Below are 19,817 nucleotides of genomic sequence, written 5' to 3'. Positions count from 1 at the left end.
TGGTTCTAAAAGTATACAGAGATGCCCTACTTCAAAATCTACTGGATTTTTTTATTGTGGCAAAATATGTATAGCATAAAATTTGTCATTTAAAATATGTAATTTAGTGGCATTAATTATATTTACAGTGCTTTCCAACCATCACCACCATGTTTCCAAAATTTTTATCTCTCCAAGTGAAATTCTGTACCCATTAAGCAATAACTCCCATCCCCCGCCCATACCCATGAAGTCACAGAATATTTTAAATTAAAAAATATATACATTGTGGGGGCACCCGGGTGTGTCAGTGGGTGGAGCGTCTGACTCTTGATTTCGGCTCAGGTCATGGTCTCAGGGTCCTGGGATTGCCTAGCCTCGGATCCGCACTCAGCAAGGGGGTCTGCTTGGGATTCTTTCCCTCTCCTTCTGTCCCTCCCTCTGCTCGCTCACCCTCTCTCTCTCTCTCAAATAAATAAATACATCTTATACATATATATGTTAACATTTGATTGAGCTAAAATATTATGGTAAATATAATATAAGGGATAACAAAATGCAAAAATCAGTGATTATGGGTAGCTAGAAATAATCATAAGATGATGTTAGAGATTGTTTTATCTGCGGCAAAATAAAACCATAAAAAGCATTTTGCCTGTAGGTGGCAGCACACAGGCTTCCTTTTTCCTTGTTCTTGATTTCATTTGGGAAAAAATATTCGCCAGAGTGAGAAAGAATGGATACATTGCAGCTAGAAGAAGAGGAAAGAACTGGATACAGAGATATTTCTTCACAAATTTAAAAACTATGGGAAGAAACGCTTTCTTTCACATAGTCACTGGACAAGCTTAAGTCTGGGCCTCACCACGTAAGGGCCACATGACCTCACGCAGGTCACTTCTCTAGGCTTGGTTTCCCCATCTGTGAAACAAGGGCAATGCAATAGCAAAGGCAAAAGAGAAATGGAATCATAAGTATATCATAAATGTAATAGAGGAATGGGATCATAAATGTATCATAAATGTAAGGGGAATGGGATCATAAGTGTACCATAAATGGAATAGAGGAAATGGAGACATAAGTAGAAAGTGCTTAGCACTGGCCTGTCTGGAGAGACCAAGAGCTTGGTAAATGTGAGCCTCTGTTTCCACACTTTGCTTGGTTTCCCTTTGTGAAGTAGCCTTGGGGCACTTAGTCTGAAACCCTCTGCTCTTCCTGCACCAGCCCTGCCTGCAGGGGTATCTGCTTGTCTGGGCTGGCCTTCCAGGGACTTTCCTGTCCACTCACCCTGCAGCCAGCCCAGCCCCTCTGATAAGGGCAGATTGGGCTAGGCCTTGGCCTGAACGAGTAGTCACATTTTTTTAATGAGGTATAATTGCCATATAGCATTCTGTAGTTTCGGGTGTACAGCTTCCTGACTCAACATGTGTCTGTATTGCAAAATGATCATCACAGTAACTCTAGATAACATCCAAGTAGTCACGTCTTATGAACCTGATTAAAAGTAAATGCTTATCTCCCTATCGAAATTGTTCGGCTTTCTAGTTCCTGGAAGGAAATTGTCAATGTCTTCCTTAATATCCTCCCAGGGTGACTGAGATCCTGGAGCCAGGAAATCCCTTATATGTAGGGATTATTCTTTTGATCTTAGCTTCCTGGGAAAATCACTCTTGGAGCATATACCGCAGAGTGAGGGATACTATCAGGGTCTTGAAAATAGTACAGAATCATACCTTAGTGGGGTGGGGACAGTGGTACTACTGATAAAGCTGGGGGGGGCAATTTGGGAAAAAATTATCAAAATCTAAAATATGCATACTCTCAGAAATCCCACTTCTATCATTCTGTCCTGAAAACACAATCAACACAGGTACACAGACCTATAGAGAAGAAGAGATTGAGATCGCATCGTTTGTGATAACAGGAATTGAGAATGTTTATCTGTGGAGCTTGGTTCAGCCAATGGCAGTCCTTCCATTGAGTGGAACAGCATGCAGTCCTTTCAAGTACGGAATGGTGGAGAAAGATGTGCTTGATATATTGTGTTAGCAAACGAGCAAGTGATAGAATGCACTGTTTTTAAAAATACAGTGTTGGGGCGCCTGGGTGGCACAGCGGTTAAGCATCTGCCTTCAGCTCAGGGCGTGATCCCAGCGTTATGGGATCGAGCCCCATATCAGGCTCCTCCACTATGAGCCTGCTTCTTCCTTTCCCTTTCCCCCTGCTTGTGTTCCCTTTCTCGCTGGCTGTCTCTATCTCTGTCAAATAAATAAATAAAATCTTTAAAAAAATATCTATATAAAAATACAGTGTTTTTATGTGGGTGTGTGTGGAAGATTTGAAGTTAGATAAGGAAATTAGAAGCTGTATCAGGCAACATGCCCTGCTACCGCACTTCTGTTTCCCTCCTCGGCCCCCTCTAGGACAGCACATTCTTCTTAATTTAACAGTCACTCTCCAGATTTCAGTATGTTATCCTTCAAGAGTGTTTTTGACGAGAATATTTATCGTTCAGAATTCACCCCCCCTGATCAAAATAGTGTTATCCCTAGTGATTAGATTCTTAAACTAGCCAGCCAAATTCTACTTAACTCCAACATTCCGCTCATAAATTTAAAAATGCTACTAATTTAGCAAATCAACCCAAGAGGACTCTTACCCATGTTTCTTTAATGCTGGCATTTGAAGGAAAGTGCTCATTGCGTCAGTGACTACTTATTTTTTTTTTAAATGTTTTATTTATTTATTTGACAGAGAGAGTGAGAACACAAGCAGGGGGAGCTGCAGGCAGAGGGACAGGGAGAAACAGACTCCCCCGCTGAGCAGGGAGCCCGATGCGGGGCTTGATCCCAGGACCCTGGGATCATGACCTGAGCCAAAGGCAGATGCTTAACAACTGAGCCACCCAGGCGCCCCACATCGGTGACTACTTATTAAGCACTTACTGCCCCTGGTTCTGTCGATGTCGTTTTCTTCAAAAGAGGTCTTCTTTCCCTCCCCTGGGGGAAATACCTTCTCAGTTTGCCGCCCCGAGAAAGAATCAGGAGCTCGGGCAGCAACCCGTCCCCGGGGATCACGGCCCCTTGTGGGCAGAGCCCGTTGCATGCACACCGGACACGTGGGAGGGGCGTCAGAAGCTCCACCGTGGTGCTGGTGTGCCCGGCACAGAGTGACAAGTGGATACAGATTCTGTCTGAGAGGACGTGGCCCCCTCACCGTCATCCGGTCCCCCAGTGAGAGACTTTGCGGGTGTCGATGTAGGATTGGACCCATTGAGGGATGTAGCTTGTGGAGTGCGTTTTTCCTCCAGGTCGTGGAGTGGCCTTGTGCTGCTGTCTGAATACGCTGGGGCCGCCGACGGTGCCCAGCCAGAAGGCCTGACCAGGCCCGACAGACTAAACGTGGTTGCATTTGGGCATCTAGCAAAGCAAAGACAAACTGTGATCGCCTGCCCGTGAGTCAGGCACAGGGAGGGAGCCCAGGCACGTCCCTGGCACCCTCGGGCCAGCTTCCTGCTCCTGGCTCGGGACCGAGTGCTGGGCCACGAGCTCACCGCCACTCTGCGCTGAGACAGCCATGGTGTCGGCCTTCTTTATGCCCGGTGGGGTTCCTGCTGAAACTCCCTTTCCTGAGTCGTTATTTAAAAGTTGCTTTCTCCACAGGGATGCTATTTCTGTCTTTATGATCATAGCAGTTAGAGAAAGCTTTTTTTAAAAGTTTTTTTTAAAGGTTTATGTATTTATTAGAGAGAGAGAGCGAGAGGGGCAGAGGGAGAGGGAGAGAGAAGCCCAAGCAGACTCCACACTGCGCCTGGAGCCTGACACGGGCTCAATCTCACAACACCAAGATCAGACCTGAGTTGGAACCAAGAGTAGGTAGCTTAACCGACTGCGCCAGCCAGGCGCCCCTACAGAACGGTTTTTAAAGACAGATGTATTTGAGGAGGCTTTTTTTCTTTTTTGTCTTTCAGACATCAGGTGGTCCCAGTTTGGGGTCATTTAGTTTTTTATTTATGACTGAATGATGGTAATTTTCGTTAGCCGCCTGACTCTTCCAGGTTCTTCAATGCTAACTATCCCTGAAAAGAGAGAGAACCGAGACTCTGCTGCCTCTGAAATCTGAAACAGAAAGCAGCCTTAAAGGAATGAGGATGGAGTAGGCAGGTGCGGGGTTTGTTGCCCTCTCTTCACCGTGTCCTTACAGTTCAGCACAGCTATCGGAAAACTTCATAACGTCAACCTCTCAACAGATGGTGCTTGTTCTGAGCGGGAAGGAGAGGGAGCCCTGACTATTCAGCTGGAACCGAGACTTGATTTTCCTGATCACAAGGCATTCTTTCTGCTGCAGATATCTCCAAGGCCTTGGTTCTAACGGAAATTGGCCCCAGACGTGACCCTGCCACTCTGAAATTGTTCCTGAGCAACATGGAGAGGTTACTCCACGCCAAAGCTCATGGGTATGACTTTTCAGTGCCCGGAGCACCCCAGGGCCAAGGAGGAAGGTGCCGAACGCACAGTCTTGCTCATAGCTCCCCAGGCAAAGAGGAAAAGATCCCCGGTGAGGGGAGGCAGCCCACCCGTGCCCCACGCGGACGCCGGGAGAGCCACGTGATGCTTCATTGACTGGGGTGCTACCTCGTGCGGCCAGCTGTTAGGGAACCTTTGTTCCTTCCCGAGTAGCACTTCCAGAAGCCAAGTGACAGATCTTAAGGCCCCCAACCACCGAATCCTGTGTGGGCTTAGAGCCCTTCATAAATCACACCACTCCAGCAAACATTTAGGAAAAATAAATCCAAGTCGTGTGAAGCTACTGCCATCTTCCACCCTCTCTAGGTCTATGCTAGCGCCATGAGGCAATTTTAGTTCCAAGTTCAGTAGAGTTAAGACTTGAGTTCGTCAGTGGCAGTAGCCACATTTCAAGTGCCCAGCAGCCACTGGTGGCTAGTATCGGCCACAGTGCAGACCGTTTCTATCCTCACAGAAAGTTCTCTTGGATGGCACTGCTCTGCACCCCAGATCTCGAATCTAGAGTTTATCAGAGAAGCCCCATGGCTCATTTTTAATGACTGGGAATGCCCGGCAGAGGGGTGACTTTGGATGACGTCAGCTATTTACGAGAAATCCGGCTTGCGCCCAGTGCTGCTCACAGGAGCCTTTGCCCTCTCCCCTCTCCTCCAGGGTCCGAGTGATTGGGAGCTCCACCTTGGCGCTCTGCCACCTGGCCTCGGGGGCTGCGGACGCCTATTACCAGTTTGGCCTGCACTGCTGGGACCTGGCCGCTGCCACAGTCATCATTAGAGAAGCAGGTGGCATTGTGATGGACACTTCAGGTGAGCCCCTCTGACCCTCGGCCCGCTGTCCATCCCCAGGGAAATGACAGCAGAGACTAGACCCAGTAACGCCACCAGACCCAACATCCCCCAGTCTAGACCTGTCTAGACTAATACAGTAGACCTGATGTCCCCCAGGCTAAACCAAGGAGGCCACCAGACCCAGCATCCCCTAGATTAGACTAAGTACCACTACCAGACCAAGTGCTGCCCCCCCTCCCCAGTTCCTCAGAGTCTGTTGGTGAGAGACCATGGGAGGACATTGGAAGAACAGGGGGCCCGTGCCTTCTCAGCTTTCCTGACTTCCTACTCTGTGCCTCGAGGCAGGGAAAGAGACCCCAGGATCGGGCTATGCCCACGTAGTAGCAGCCCCATTACTGCACCCTGGCGTACGTTTGACGGTTTTCTAATGTACACGTTCTGACTCCACCCAATCCGATGAGATGGGCCGAAAAAGCATCATGCTCCCCATTCCAGGAAGAGGAGGCTAGCACTCCCGCGCCCTGTAACTCAGCACGGGGTCAGCGTGGTGTACAGCGTGGGCGCCCTGTGAGGTTTTAGGGGAACGGACCCCAAAAGGTGACCTGTGTTTCAACTTCAAGGTCGTCGTGTCCAAGTGACTGACCCCTTGGGGGCGAATCCCGTAGCATCTCTGCCCCTGTAACTATGCCAAGCTTCAGGCAGACCCCTCCTCTGTCATTTAGGAACAAGGGGTCTAAGACTGGGTGGATCTCTTGAGATCCCATTCTCTAGCTTTTTAGTCACGACTTGTTTGCCAGCCTGCATCGGGTCACTGCTCAGACTTCAGACCTGCTGGGCTGGGACTTCCATCACCTGGGGTCCCTGGTGCCACCCATGCAGCAGACGTTTGAGAACTGCTGTCCCCTGTCCCAGTCTGACTGATTCTGTGAACCGCAGTGCCGTTGCTGGACCTGGGCCTGCACTCCCGCAGCGCAGCCTCGACTGCTCTCTTGCTGGGACAGCAGAGTGGGTGCTGAGGGCTGCGCCCTCACTCGGCCCAGGCTCACGTCTCGACCTCACTATTTGGTCCCGCCTTGAGCCTGGCCCCGGGCCTTTGTTTTCCTTGGAACGTGCGTGTGCCGAGTCCTCATTCGGGACTGTTCTGCCTTCTCCAGTGACTCAGGCGCCTGTCTTCTCTCTCTGTCCTCAGGTGGACCCCTCGACCTCATGTCTTGCAGAGTGGTGGCTGCGGGCACCCGAGAAATGGCGATGCTCATAGCTCAGGCCTTACAGACAATTAACTACGGGCGGGACGATGAGAAGTGAAAGGGAGCAGAGGGGCGGAGAAATGTGACCGCGGACTGGGCCTTCCCGGGAATGCTGGGGCTGGCGGCGAGCCCCAGGGATGACGCTGCTCTGCTCGAGCGGCCTGCACGCATCCAGTGTCTCTGACAAGCCCCAAAGGGAGGTGTTATGCTAAAGTATGTGGCTTTCTGGTTAAATCCACGTCGTTCACCAGGATTCGTTGTTTTGCTGGTGTCTCTTTACTCCGGCATAGCCTTTATCAGGCTAGTGCAAGTTCTGTCAGGGCCAAAACCCCAGTCTCGGATGATGTACGTATTAAAAATTCAGTCTCAATTTTTTTCCTCCAGAATGTAACTCTCAGGTAATAAGGCTTTAGAACTGCTGATGAGGCAGACTTGTTCTCAGGCCCTCTCCCATGGTACTTCAGAACGCAATAAATCAAAGTAAGGGCGCTCTGCTTATCCGTGTCCCTCGTTAGCGTGTCGCCTGTTTCCCCAGACAACCCACGGCTGGAGATCCAGGCTCTTTGGGGAAGTTCGCATCTTAAAGCCCAAAGTTGGCAGCGTTTGCTGTCTGTCTGCTGCCTCTGAGAAGCGCTGTGAGAGTTACTTCAGTAATTATCACGTGTGTGTGAATAGATAGACGTGAGGCACATGAAAGTTTTAGGAATTCACTTGAGCAAAAATCAACGCCAGTCAGCAGCACCAAAGCAGAAGGGGCTGGAAGCACTCTGGCCACGGGAGCTGGGAAACTTTTATGGAGAAAAGGAGAAAGCAAAGGAAGGGACTTACCAATGGGCTCTAGTTTAAAGCCTCTTCGGCCCTCTGGATTGGTTGTCCTTAGGTCATTCTTGTAACCTTGAGAATTTACATGTAGGCTCGCGTGGTGGTTTGCTTATGTAGGTGCTGTGACGTTAGAGCCCCCTCCGTCTGATGGCCTCCTTTTTAATTAATTTAACAATCCCCCCCTTAGGTCTTCCTCTTGCACGTGAGACATTGCCCAAAACTTTGGTGTTAGCACCACTGTCAGTCACCATCAGAGTTAAGTGGCTCTTGTCTCATCGTGAAACTGCTGGGTTATGGTGTCGGATCCACGGACGGATTGCTGTTGCTGTTTTTCCCATTGTTCAGCTCGTGTCTGTTTCTCCGAGCGCAGTGCGACCATCTCATGTGCTGATGGCTGCAAGCGTGCCAGACCTTTGAGAGAACACAGCACACCAGACTGGCCGTGATCTAGGAGGCTGATACCAAGACCCTGAAGTATACTCCTAGCCCTGCTGCCCCACCCCTGTGAACCACAGCAGTTGGCGTCAAATAAATCAGAGGATGGATCAGAGGAGGTATCCGCCTGTGTCAAAGGAACTTGTTAATCTCTTGTACTGGAGTTTCTGCAAAACCAGAGGTGTTGACCTAGGAAAGCAGGAGGTACTTGCTATGGTACAAACTCCCCCTCGTTCCGCCAACAAGGAACCAGAAGCAATTCCGTTATCTAAAACCACCCTGGCGACAGAGCCTGGGGCCTTTTGTGGGGCGGCCCTGGCTTTTACACGCAGCAGTGGTTGCCAGAGTTCAGGGTAAGTTTCTTCTCATCAGTTTGTTTGTAATAACTGCAAACCAGGGAGCAAGGGACCTTCCAAATGACACGCATTTAGAGGGGTTAACATCTGCTAGTAAACTTCTTTTTTGGTAAATTCACAGGAATGCTGGTGCGTTTCCGAGGTATTGTGAAGGGACAGTGGAACAGTAAATACAGCAAAGGCACATTGTCCTTTCATCCTCCAGCTGTCAGAACAAGTTGCCCAAGCAGAGAGGCCATTGCCCCAACCTCCACATGTAAAGGTGTAGCCAGAAGGTACACAGAGGGCTCCCTCAAGTATTAGCATTCATAGACCCATTGCTGGGTATAGAGGCATTGGCTTCCTTCATCCAAGACTCAAATAGTGTGTTATCACATATTGAAAGACCACCCAAATGTGTGGGCCTAACAGCAAGCCTGCAAACGGTCCGTTCGACCCTGGCTGCTCGGCAGCACCTTTCCTCTATGCACTCACTGAATCTTGTTTCCCACTCCAGGATTGGGTTACATTGAGGCGAGAAACAGGGCTACGTAGATTGAGTATGTTAACTTTATAAAACAGACCTGCAGAAGAATCTAGGTTTAGCATTACGAATCCAGCAGTTAGTATAGTTTCCTACAGTAGCTATTTTTTGTGAAATCCTAATTATAGTATTGTCTTCCCATACATGAATAGAAAAGGCAGATAGCAAATAGGCGAAAGGGATGAAGGGTTCATACTGGAGATGAAGATGTGGATCCGTGGTCTTGGGAGAGCTGTCCACCCCAAGCGTCGTATGCTTCTGAGGAAGAACCCCCGTGGTCAGTTTTAACTTCACATCTCTGGCTGGTATATAGTTCCGAGAGTCTGGAGGAGCCCTTTCAACTATGAGCTGTGGACCCAGGGTTCAAGTTCCTGAAGTTTGGCTGCCATCTGGGTAGTGAGGAGAACCTGGTATGATCCCTTCTAATGAGGTTCAAGGGCAGTGTTTTTTCTTAGGTGTCATTTCCAAAAGACCCACTCTCCAGGTTCTAAGTTACAGAAGGTTCATCCATCTGCAGGAGGGTCATGAAAAGCTTCCTTTACCTGGTAGAAATGCACTTTGGCATAATACATTAAAGCTTTACAATACTGAGTCATACCGGAATTTACGAGTACAGGAGACACGTGGTTCTATCATCAAAGGCATAGGTCTTGCTATTACTATTTCATGAGATGTTAATTTATGTTTTCCCGTAAGTGTTGATCTCATTGCCATCAAAGCCAATGGTAGAACTTTTGGCCAGGGCAGTCCAGTTGATTCTGTTCATTTAGCTAGCTTTAGTTTTAAGTTACCATGTGTCCATTCGACTTTACTGGATGACTGAGGATGGTAAGAACAGTAGTGATGCCATCGCATCAGCAGCACCCTATTTGTTTAATTATTTACCCGGTGAAATGAGTTCCCCATCACTGGAGGTCTTTCGTGGGATACCCCATAAAGAAAATTACGTTTTTAAGAGTTTCTTAGCCGTGGTTGTGGCATCAGCCCTTCTGCAAGGTGTCAGTCTGTCCTGAGAAAATGCAAACAACGACAAGGACATATTAATAATCCGTTGTGGGAGCAATTGAATGAAATCCATCTGTAAGTGTTCAAATGGCCCCATAGGTGGTAGGAATGTTCCATCTAATGGGATATCTTAATGGTCTTCCCAGGGTTAGGGGTTTGATCAATCAGATATTGGTCATAAACCAATTTTGTAGCCTTGGAGCAGTCGCCCACCAATACTTTTTCATAATTTAGATCATTTTTTTCTATGCCATGAGTGGCCGAATGTAGCACTTCTAGTAATGGCAATTTTAAGGACTCGGGAAGAACCAGGAGGCCATCCGGGCCCACAGTGTATCCTCATCTAATATTAAATTTGCACGCTGGGTCTCAACATTTGTTCTGGCTCAAGTGCCTGATTTTGTCTTTTATATAAATTATCATAAATAATTTGGTTAGAATCAATCTTAGGAGGTCATTCAAGTTGTATGTTAGGACAGTTTCAGTGTTGGCTGATTTAGCATGGACGTCTGCTAGAACATTTCCCTGATACTCGGGTTCTGTTTTCTAGTATGAACTTCGTTTTTAATCATTCCGATTCAGCCAGGCAACAGAATGGCAGAGAGTAGTTCGTTTACTCCGAGTCCAGTTTTCCAGAAGTGAGGAACTCTCTCTGTTTCCATAATGGAGCAAAGTCAAAGACCACCCCACAGGCATATGTGCTAGTGGTATCTTTGGATAGCTAACAAGTGAGGGCATGTAACTCACTGGTAGCAGACTTAAAATGGGTAGACTCCCCTTTCTGATAGTTCAAACCGGGTCATTATAGCATTCCTGCTCAATACTTCCCTTCTGCATTCTTAGCATAGGACCCACTGACGAAGAGCATCAAATCTGGGTTTTCTAATGATTTGTCCTGTAAGTCGTGTGAAGGGTCGAGAACCGTGACACTACATCTATGCATTTACGTGGATCCGTTCCATCATCAGGCCAGGGCAGCAGGGTTGAGGGGGTTGCAGCGTGAAAGACGGAGGTTAGAAGGTGAAAGGAGAAGGCTCTCACAGGAAGTTTATCTACTTGCTGAAAATGTTGAATCTGATCGCGGTGTAATGGACTCTGACCAGCGTGAGGTACTTGGAGTGTTAGGTTATGTCCTAATCCCAGTTCCGCTGAGGTTCCCCCCAGTTGAGCTGTGGCCGCTGCTTTCTCACAGTTTGGATGTGCTCTGGCTCCTGGGTCTAGGCTGTGGTCAGCAGTAGATCTCTGTTTTCCTCCATGCTCTGAGGTTGGAGTTCCTAGAGCCTGATTATTGCTCTCACGGACAAATAAGGCGAAAGGTTTAGTATAATTTGGGAGCCTTGGGGCCGGGAGTTTGTTGCTGGGCTAATTGTAGTTGGCTAAAGGCTTGTTTGTGATTAGCTTCCCAGGACAAGGGCTCTGGAGTTGAGTTCCTTGTAAGTTCAAACAGAGGAGATGCAATCAGAGGAAGGGGTGGAACCCAAGACCTACAATAGCCTGCAAGTCCAGGCATTGTTATTAGTCGTAGTTCTGGGGAGGTTGTGGGTGGTCTTTATTCTTTCAGGTGAAAGAGAAATGCCTTCTGCATTCAGATCACATCCTAGGTACAGACCTTCACTTTTGAGAATTGGGCTTTTCCTTGGAAGCCTTATGGCCTTTACAAGCTCGTTGCTGTACTAGTTAAACTGAATCTATTTCTGAGTCTTCCCGTGGAAGGGAACAGTGCAATAAGGCATCTACATACCGATGAGTGTAGCATTCTTAGGAACTGTAAGGTCTTGATGTAAAACCCAGGAAAAGCGGGATGGGGCTTCAGTGAACCCTTGTGGCATTATAGTCCAGGTATATTGTTGATTTTTCCAAGGGAAGATGAATCAATATTGATTCTCGCTGTCAGCTGGGATACCAAAGAAAGCAGAGCGAAGGTCCACCACTGTGATCCACTTTACATTAGATGACAAGGTGCTGAGATTCGGAACGACAGGGAACCTTAGTATCACAATTTTGATTGCACGCAGATCCTGGACATACCTCCAACCTTGTCCATTTGGTTTTTTAATGGGTAATAGTAGAGCCATACAGGGTGTAGTGCTTGGGATTCTGAGTCCTTGCTTAGTTAAGTCTTCTGTAGTTGGTAAGAGCCCTTCAGTAGATTCTGGTCTTATTGAATATTGAGACAATTTAGGCAGGGGTTTGGAATGATCTATTTCGATTTTTATGGGTTCAGCACTCTTAATTTTGCCTTTGTCGGTTGAGGATGAAGCCCGTAGGCATTCAGGCACTTCTGAGAGATCAGGCCTTTCACACTTCCCAGTCTCAATTTCATCAAGTCCTGCTTGGAGAAAGCAGAGCAGCTCAGGTCATTTCTCCTCCTAGCTTTTATATGACTCCTCAATGCAGAAAGCCAGTCTTCTCCTAACAGGTTTACTGGGGCAGTGCCACATGAAAGGAAAGAATGGTTCCTAGAAATGGCCCTCATACCATCTGGATTGCGCTAGATACAGGTTCCCTCTGAATTTGGTGAGAAACCCTTACTACAGAAGTATTTTCCTTACTCTGAGCGATTTGCTATTTTATGAAAGTGGGATTTACTGTTGATAAAGCTTATGCAGACCCACCAATACTGTATAGGATTCCCCACTGATTTTTATCTTTGTTTCCCCTTGCTCACTGAGAGCTATCATGGGGAGCAGTTCCTGGAGAATCCCTTAGAATTCCATCAGTGCTTATTATTATTTTGATAATTAAATTTTTAAGCCCTCCCCTGATGGAAAAATAGTGTGAATTAATAGGTAAAGGTCTACAGAACAATGGGTTCGACAGCAGGCCTTCCTCTTCCAATGCCCTGGTTGTTTACAATGAAGGCCGACATTTGGGGACACTATTCCTGAGTGGAAGACCCCTCAGTTCTGGCTTGAAATACAAACGCAGAGATCCTCAGCCCTTGGAGCTATTGTAAATATAGGGCCACAAGTTTATTAGCTTTTTGAATTTTATCTTGTCTCTAAGGTCTTTTTCAAAATGCTCAGTGAGGGCTGTTATTTCAGCAAAAGGGGCTGCTGCCCAGCCCATTTTGTGCCTCTTTATTAGGCTACTTTAGGCTGGAGCCCCCTAATAAATAAGGAAGTCAGGGCATTTTCTGTGCCTGCATTTAACGAAGAAAGCATAGAACGTTACACACACACACACACACACACACACACACAAGGTCTCCGATCTTGTCCATAGTCTGAGAGTGGTTCATCCTTTTTTGTTTGCAAGATCGAATGATGGAGACCAGTCAGTCCTTGGAAGAAATGCCCTATCAATACTTCCAAGTAGGTGTTGGGCTATTTTTCTAGTGCATGCCTGACAGAGCCATTAATAAATGGGTCTTTTTTTTCCTTAAGATTTTATTTATTTATTTATTTGACAGAGAGAGGGAGACAGCCAGCGAGAGAGGGAACACAAGCAGGGGGAGTGGGAGAGGAAGAAGCAGGCTCCCAGCAGAGGAGCCTGATGTGGGGCTGGATCCCAGAACGCCGGGATCACACCCCGAGCCGAAGGCAGACGCTTAATGACAGAGCCACCCAGGTGCCCCAATAAATGGGTCTTTAGTATTTCTCCTAGGATCTTCCCATCGGGCTTCAGCCACCCATGTCCTCATGTCGGATGAATAAAGCAGTTGAGAATGAGGAGCCCCAGATCATAAGCTCTGTTAGAATCCCAGATTCCTCAGGGTACCTGGCTGGCTCAGTTGATAGAGCTACAACTCTTAATCTCGGGGTGGTGCGTTCAAGCCCCATTTTGGGTGTAGAGATTACTTAAAATCTTTTTTTAAAAATTCTAAATTCCTCTTAAAATTTTGGAGGACTCCCTTTAGTATTTGGTGAATCTTTGAATCTTCATTCAGCCTTTGACCCTGGAGAAAGATGGTTACATCTGGTATTCCAGGCTCTGCGGGGACCTCCCTTCAAAAGGCGTTGGTTTAACCTCTAGCTCATCTTCAGATGAAAAGGCAATGGAGTGAAGGGACTTCTAGATTCAGAATATTTGGGGAGAGGAGGGTACCGGGAAGGAGCACCCAGACAAGTTGGTCAGTGTACATTTCTTTTTAGATTCACCACCATTGTTGCTTAGGCTTTTCATTTGTCTTTTGTATAGAATCTTTTAAAGAAACATTTTTTATTAAGATTTTATTTATTTATTCGACAGAGAGATAGAGACAGCCAGCGAGAGAGGGAACACAAGCAGGGGGAGTGGGAGAGGAAGAAGCAGGCTCATAGCAGAAGAGCCTGATGTGGGGCTCGATCCCAGAACGCTGGGATCACGCCCTGAGCCAAAGGCAGACGCTTAACCGCTGTGCCACCCAGGCGCCCCTAAAGAAACATTTTTTGATTCACTCAGTTTCTTAGAAGCTTCTGCATATCAGTTGTTTTGGGAGAAATTCAGAACTTTCTTCTCTCTCGAGCACTTCATAAATGGATAAGCTCATCTAGGTTAAAAGTTCCCAGCTTAATGCGAGAGGATCCACCGTAGTGACCACCATAGGGCAAGAGGATGCTGGGTATGTATAGTTAGCCAGGGTCCCAGATGGAGGAGTCCCAGATTTTTTGACTCAGAGGAACCCATCCCCCCCCAATTCCCTGAGGCCTCATTTGACCCAGTCCAGCTTAAGTTGGACCTAGTCTGGCCCTGGACCTGGTGTGGTTTCTTCTGACTGATCCCAGACCCAGTCTGGAAAAAGAAATGCTCAAGTAAATTCAGAGAGCTCTTTTTAAACATGAAAACTGCAGAGTTCAGATCTTACCAGCAGCCTCCAGACATAGTGAGAAAGCCGTGAGCTCACTGGGCTCAGCCCCTGCCTGCGCCTGGTTGCTCCTTGCCCTGGGGCCATGGGGGGTGGTTCACCTTGTGATCCATTTGGTGTGGAGAAATTGTATTTTCCTGGCCTTATTTTTTCCCTCTGTAGGAGGTGAAATTACATAAAGGATGTTCGCCGACTAGCCAAGTATCCTTTCTGAAGTTTAAGAATTGGGAAGGTCAGGGGTGACTGGCTGGTTCAGTTGGTTAAGCGTCCAACTCTTGATCTCAACCCAGGTCTTAATCTCAGGCTCCTGAGTTCAAGCTGAGTCCATGCTGGGCCTGGAGCCTACTTGGGGAAAAAAAAAGAATTAAGGAAGTCAGTCAGTCTTAAGATGGAGAAAACTGCAACCTGCCCTTAACTTTTTCCCTCATGTTCTGAATTCACCAACAATGCCAACAAATAAGGAGAATTTGGGAGCCTTCGTGGCATTTGCTGTCTCTGGCTCCTAAAATTCAGAGGTTGGCCTATACAATGACCCCTGTCAATTTCACTAGACCGTACCCACGGGGAGTCCTCCGCAAGCCCCAGGCTGACCCCCAAGGTGTCTCCTCTCCGGACACTGGTGGACCCTTCACTGCTAACTCCCCCACACTACCCGCCTCTCCTCTCACAGGTAAGCTGCATGCAGGCCCCCCACTCAATGCAGAGTAGAGCCCCTGGCGAACTTCCCCAGAGGATTAGTCCCTTTGGGAGTCAGTTACCCAGATGCCTCACCACCACTTCTCCTTGGGTTATTAATTGGTAAATTTGCTATCAAAAAGGAGTTTCCTTTTCTGATCCGAATGGGGTGACCAGGTGGACCCCCAAAAGGTACACAGTTAAAGAGCTCAGATGTGTGAGGACTGGGGTCTCCTTTGGGACTAAGGAGTCTAATATGCAGGAAGTTGGCACGTGGCATGCAGAGCCATACAACTTCAGGGTCAAGGGCCTTAGCTACGTGAAGCTTCCACCACCCCTGGAAGTCTCAAGTGTCCCGCACGCCCTGCTGACCAGCAGCCAGCCTCTTGCTGACCCCCAGGAGAGGCACGCCATTCCTCCAGAGAGCACTCCCCACACCAAGATCTTTCATATCATTAAAATGTTCTGTGTTCAAGTTAATTTGGAGCAATGGAAATATGTAAGCACTCAACCAAGGTTTTCTGAATGAGATTAGTTGTAACATATTTTAAAGATTAGTGACATAGGGGCCCCTGGGTGGCTCAGTCGGTTAAGGAACCAACTCTTGATTTCTGCTCTGGTCCTGATCTCAGGGTCAAGGGATGGAGCCCTGTGTCAGGCTCCGTGCTCAGCAGGGAGCCTGCCTCTCTCCCTCTCCCTTGGCGCACAGTCTGTCTGTCTCTCAAATAAATTTTATTTTATTTTTTTTTTAAAGATTTTATTTATTTATTCGACAGAGAGACAGCCAGCGGGAGAGGGAACACAAGCAGGGGAAGTGGGAGAGGAAGAAGCAGGCTCATAGCGGAGGAGCCTGATGTGGGGCTCGATCCCATAACGCCGGGATCACGCCCTGAGCTGAAGGCAGATGCTTAACCGCTGTGCCACCCAGGCGCCCCTCTCAAATAAATTTTAAAACAAAACGATTAGTGACCTCAGTGGAAGCAAGCCACTCCAGCTAAGGGGAGCAGGCCATGTAGATCCGGTGGGGGAACGAGCAGGACCGGGCTCTGGGGGCCTTCGGAGCTCAGACTGATAGGATAACTGCCTAGAAGGGAGCCTTCACATTCTTAACTAAAGATAGTTATGTAAGCAAATGAGACCCTTTGTAAATTTAATTTTCTAAGTTGTGTAGCTAACTTACCAAAATTTCCATAGGAGAAGATTAGGGTCACTTTTTATTTATTTTTTTTAAAGATTTTTATTTATTTATTCAACAGAGATAGAGACAGCCAGCGAGAGAGGGAACACAAGCAGGGGGAGTGGGAGAGGAAGAAACAGGCTCATAGCGGAGGAGCCTGATGTGGGGCTCGATCCCATAACGCCGGGATCACGCCCGGAGCCAAAGGCAGACACTTAACCGCTGTGCCACCCAGGCACCCCTAGGGTCACTTTTTAAAATTGCTTTAGTGAGTCTCCTCCCTAAAATGTACCTCGTACAGTGAATGGCCCCTGCTGTCGTCATAGCAACAGGCTTCTCTCCTGCAGCGTTAAGCAGACACTTTATGATGTGGATGTGAACGACCAAAGACAAAAGCTTTGGGGCTGTCAGAGTTGGGTGTGTTTCCATTGCCTTAACGAGGAACCTGGAGAAAGGCAAACAGCTCAGTAGGCTTCAGATATGGATGTGAGATCATTGCTTTATACAAAAAATGCCAGGGGTAAAAATAAGTGATTATTATTACCTTAGGGGCATGCTCCAAGTACAGCTGTTCCACCATCCTTGCAGTGACCGTGTCCACACTAAATACATGTGGAGGCAGTGGTTAATAAGAGCAGGCACAACACACCTGCCCTCTGGGTTCTCCAAGCTTCCTGGAAACCGCGGTGCGCCGAGAGCAGCTGCTGGTGTTCACACTGCAGTTCAATCCGCTGGGCTCAGTATATGCGGTGTTGGAAGAGATTATCTGGTACCCTGACAGCGCTCATTTAAAAAAAAATTTTCCTAAGCATCCGTCATCTAATCTGTAGGTAATTTACATGTACACACAACCTTTAGCCGTTTTTATACTGCCTCGAGGGAATCTACTTAGGACACGAAGATAGTAGTAAAATGAACGTCAAGGGAGGCTTCCTCAAAACCCACATGTACTGCAAGGAAAAAAGAGAAACTTAAAGGCAATACCAAAATATTATGGTAAGGTTAATGTCATTCCAAAAATAAATTAGTATCTTTCAGGCTTACATTTGTGACTTTGAAAACACTGATGTGGGTTATTGAGCATAAATTTTTAATGCTTAAAATTCAAGGGGAAGCATACAGAAGTGTGGGTAGCACACTGGACAAGGATCAGAACTGGTTCTGTGTTCAAGTCCTGGCTCTATACCAATCAGCCATGTGACCTTGGGCAAACCGCTGAAGGAAACTGAGCCCCACTTGATACATAACATTTGTGCATTACGGTTCTCCAGGGCTTTTTCCAGATTCTCTTCCCTCAGCTAATGAACAAGTAAATACCACGCCTCACCAAAGTTCCCAGCAGGAATGGAGAAGAGGTGTGTATTATCCAGCTGGGACAGCAAATACATTTTGTTTTTAAGTTAACTCTGGGTTTTTTGTATATTTCCATAGGTTCACCTTCTTGTGAGCACTGTATCTTAATTACATTGTGTAATAGTTGTGTCTTTGAGGATACAGAGCCTAATCCATGTCTGACCACCCTCAAGAAAACCCAGATCTGCTCTGAGTGCTCTGTGCTCGTGGGCCCGGGTGCCCTGGTCTCGCCAAGCTACTGACTAGTTCCTGAAGCACAGTGACAGTCATCTTCGAGGAGGCTGGGTTTTCTTTCATCTCTGAAACAGTGTGATTTGCCATTTTATTACTTTGTTGAATGGGACTTTCTAATAAACGGGATAGCTTTTTTGAATGAAAGTTTATTTTTTAAAAGATTTTTTATTGGGGGGGCGCCTGGGTGGCACAGCGGTTGGGCGTCTGCCTTCAGCTCAGGGCGTGATCCCAGCGTTGTGGGATCGAGCCCCACATCGGGCTTCTCTGCTGTGAGCCTGCTTCTTCCTCTCCCACTCCCCCTGCTTGTGTTCCCTCTCTCTTGCTGGCTGTCTCTATCTCTGTCAAGTAAATAAATAAAATCTTTAAAAAAAAAAAAGATTTTTTATTGGGGCGCCTGGGTGGCACAGCAGTTAAGCGTCTGCCTTTGGCTCAGGGCGTGATCCCGGCGTTATGGGATCGAGCCCCACATCAGGCTCTTCCGCTATGAGCCTGCTTCTTCCTCTCCCACTCCCCCTGCTTGTGTTCCCTCTCTCGCTGGCTGTCTCTGTTGAATAAATAAATAAAATCTTTTTTAAAAAAAGATTTTTTATTAATTCATTTGAGACAGGAGCGACACAGAGAGAGCATTAGCAGGGGAGAGAGGCAGAGGGAGAGGAAGAAGCAGACTTCTCCCTGAGCCGGGAGCCCGACTCAGGGCTCGATCGCAGGACCCCAGAATCACGACCTGAGCTGAAAACAGACGCCCAACTGACAGAGCCACCCAGGCGCCCCTGGCATGAAAGTTTAAAATATATGCTCACCTTTCACCAAATTGTTGCTAATCTTCTTAGACTTAGATTTGCAAGATTTTATTTGCTCAGGATATACTCAAACAGTTCTGAGTTTAAATGCGGACACACAAATTCCTTACTTTCTTCAACATGCATTTCGAGGTGTAACAATCATTAATCACATGATGCCTTTTAGTTCCTAAGTGTCTAATGGGAGGTTTCTTCAGGGAAATAACTCCCCACAAGAAAAGGCTTTGAGAGAGCACCCCACAGGCAGCCCAAGTAAATGGCAGCAGGTGCCCGGGGTGTCTCCACCTGTGTTTGCTTCTGCGTTCTGCACGGAGTCTGGAGCTGGCTTTGGGAAGCTTTTGGCATGAGCATTGTCATTGCCTCGTTCCGGAGAAGCAGAGACCCCCTGGAGAACGGGGAGGTGCCCAAGACCCTGCAGAGCCAGCCGTGGAGCCTGACACCTGGCTGCCACTACCCAGATGAGCCTTCCAGAAGCCAAACGAGCTCCAACAGGCTGCCCACTTTTGTGATCTTCAGAGTCAACTAAACTGCTTGCCATATCATTGACTTCCTTGCAAAATAACGTTCACCTACTCTTTGATGATCGAGCCCGAAATAAAAGGGAAACATTTATCTTAGCATATCACTAAATGTCACTGTCCAAACCAGGAGTCAGGAAACATGGATTCTGGCGTCAAGTTCGCACTCAAGTAGCTGTGTAACCTTGAAGTCCCGTGACCTCTGTTGGTCTTTGGTGAACCGTGGAACCTTTGCAACCTCTCCCCCAGGGCTCTTGAGAAGATCTCACAGGACAGTATGTGAAGGTATCCAGAGCTGTGAAATGCTAGGTGATATTTTTTTTACAATTAAATATTCAGAATGGTTCGGGTATCAGAGAAAGCTAGAAATATTTAGTCAGATTACACCATAGCTTATACAGACTTTGCCTGACTTGTTGAGCCATTCACAATCAGTTCTGTAATTATTCTGCACTCAGGACTTTGGGCAATCTCAGAAAATACCTCCCCTTAGTTTTCTCAGTAGTAACCACATTAAAGTATGCAACACACTTTAATTATCATGCTTTTTTCCATGGAGGCAAACTATAAATAGAACGGATTTTTTTTTTTTTTTT

At 47.3% G+C, this 19,817-nt stretch overlaps 1 protein-coding gene across 2 annotated transcripts in view; it reads left to right on the top strand.

Annotated features, from left to right (window-relative positions):
* IMPA2 (inositol monophosphatase 2) overlaps window positions 1–19,817 on the top strand; it is a 79,941-nt gene that overhangs the window by 38,786 nt on the left and 21,338 nt on the right. The window contains exons 6-8 of one of the 2 annotated variants that reach the window (XM_034642000.1): window positions 4,327–4,435; window positions 5,157–5,308; window positions 6,480–7,027. The exons of the other annotated variant lie outside the window; for it this stretch is intronic. Coding sequence (XP_034497891.1) covers window positions 4,327–4,435; window positions 5,157–5,308; window positions 6,480–6,595 — 377 coding nt within the window. The 3' untranslated portion in view covers window positions 6,596–7,027. Of the gene's footprint in view, window positions 1–4,326; window positions 4,436–5,156; window positions 5,309–6,479; window positions 7,028–19,817 lie in introns of those variants that run through there. 2 annotated transcript variants of the gene reach the window in all.

The sequence above is a fragment of the Ailuropoda melanoleuca genome, chromosome 14, assembly GCF_002007445.2.
Source record: "Ailuropoda melanoleuca isolate Jingjing chromosome 14, ASM200744v2, whole genome shotgun sequence".
Classification (NCBI taxonomy): Eukaryota; Metazoa; Chordata; class Mammalia; order Carnivora; family Ursidae; genus Ailuropoda; species Ailuropoda melanoleuca.
This window is presented reverse-complemented; position numbering and strand designations above follow the sequence as displayed.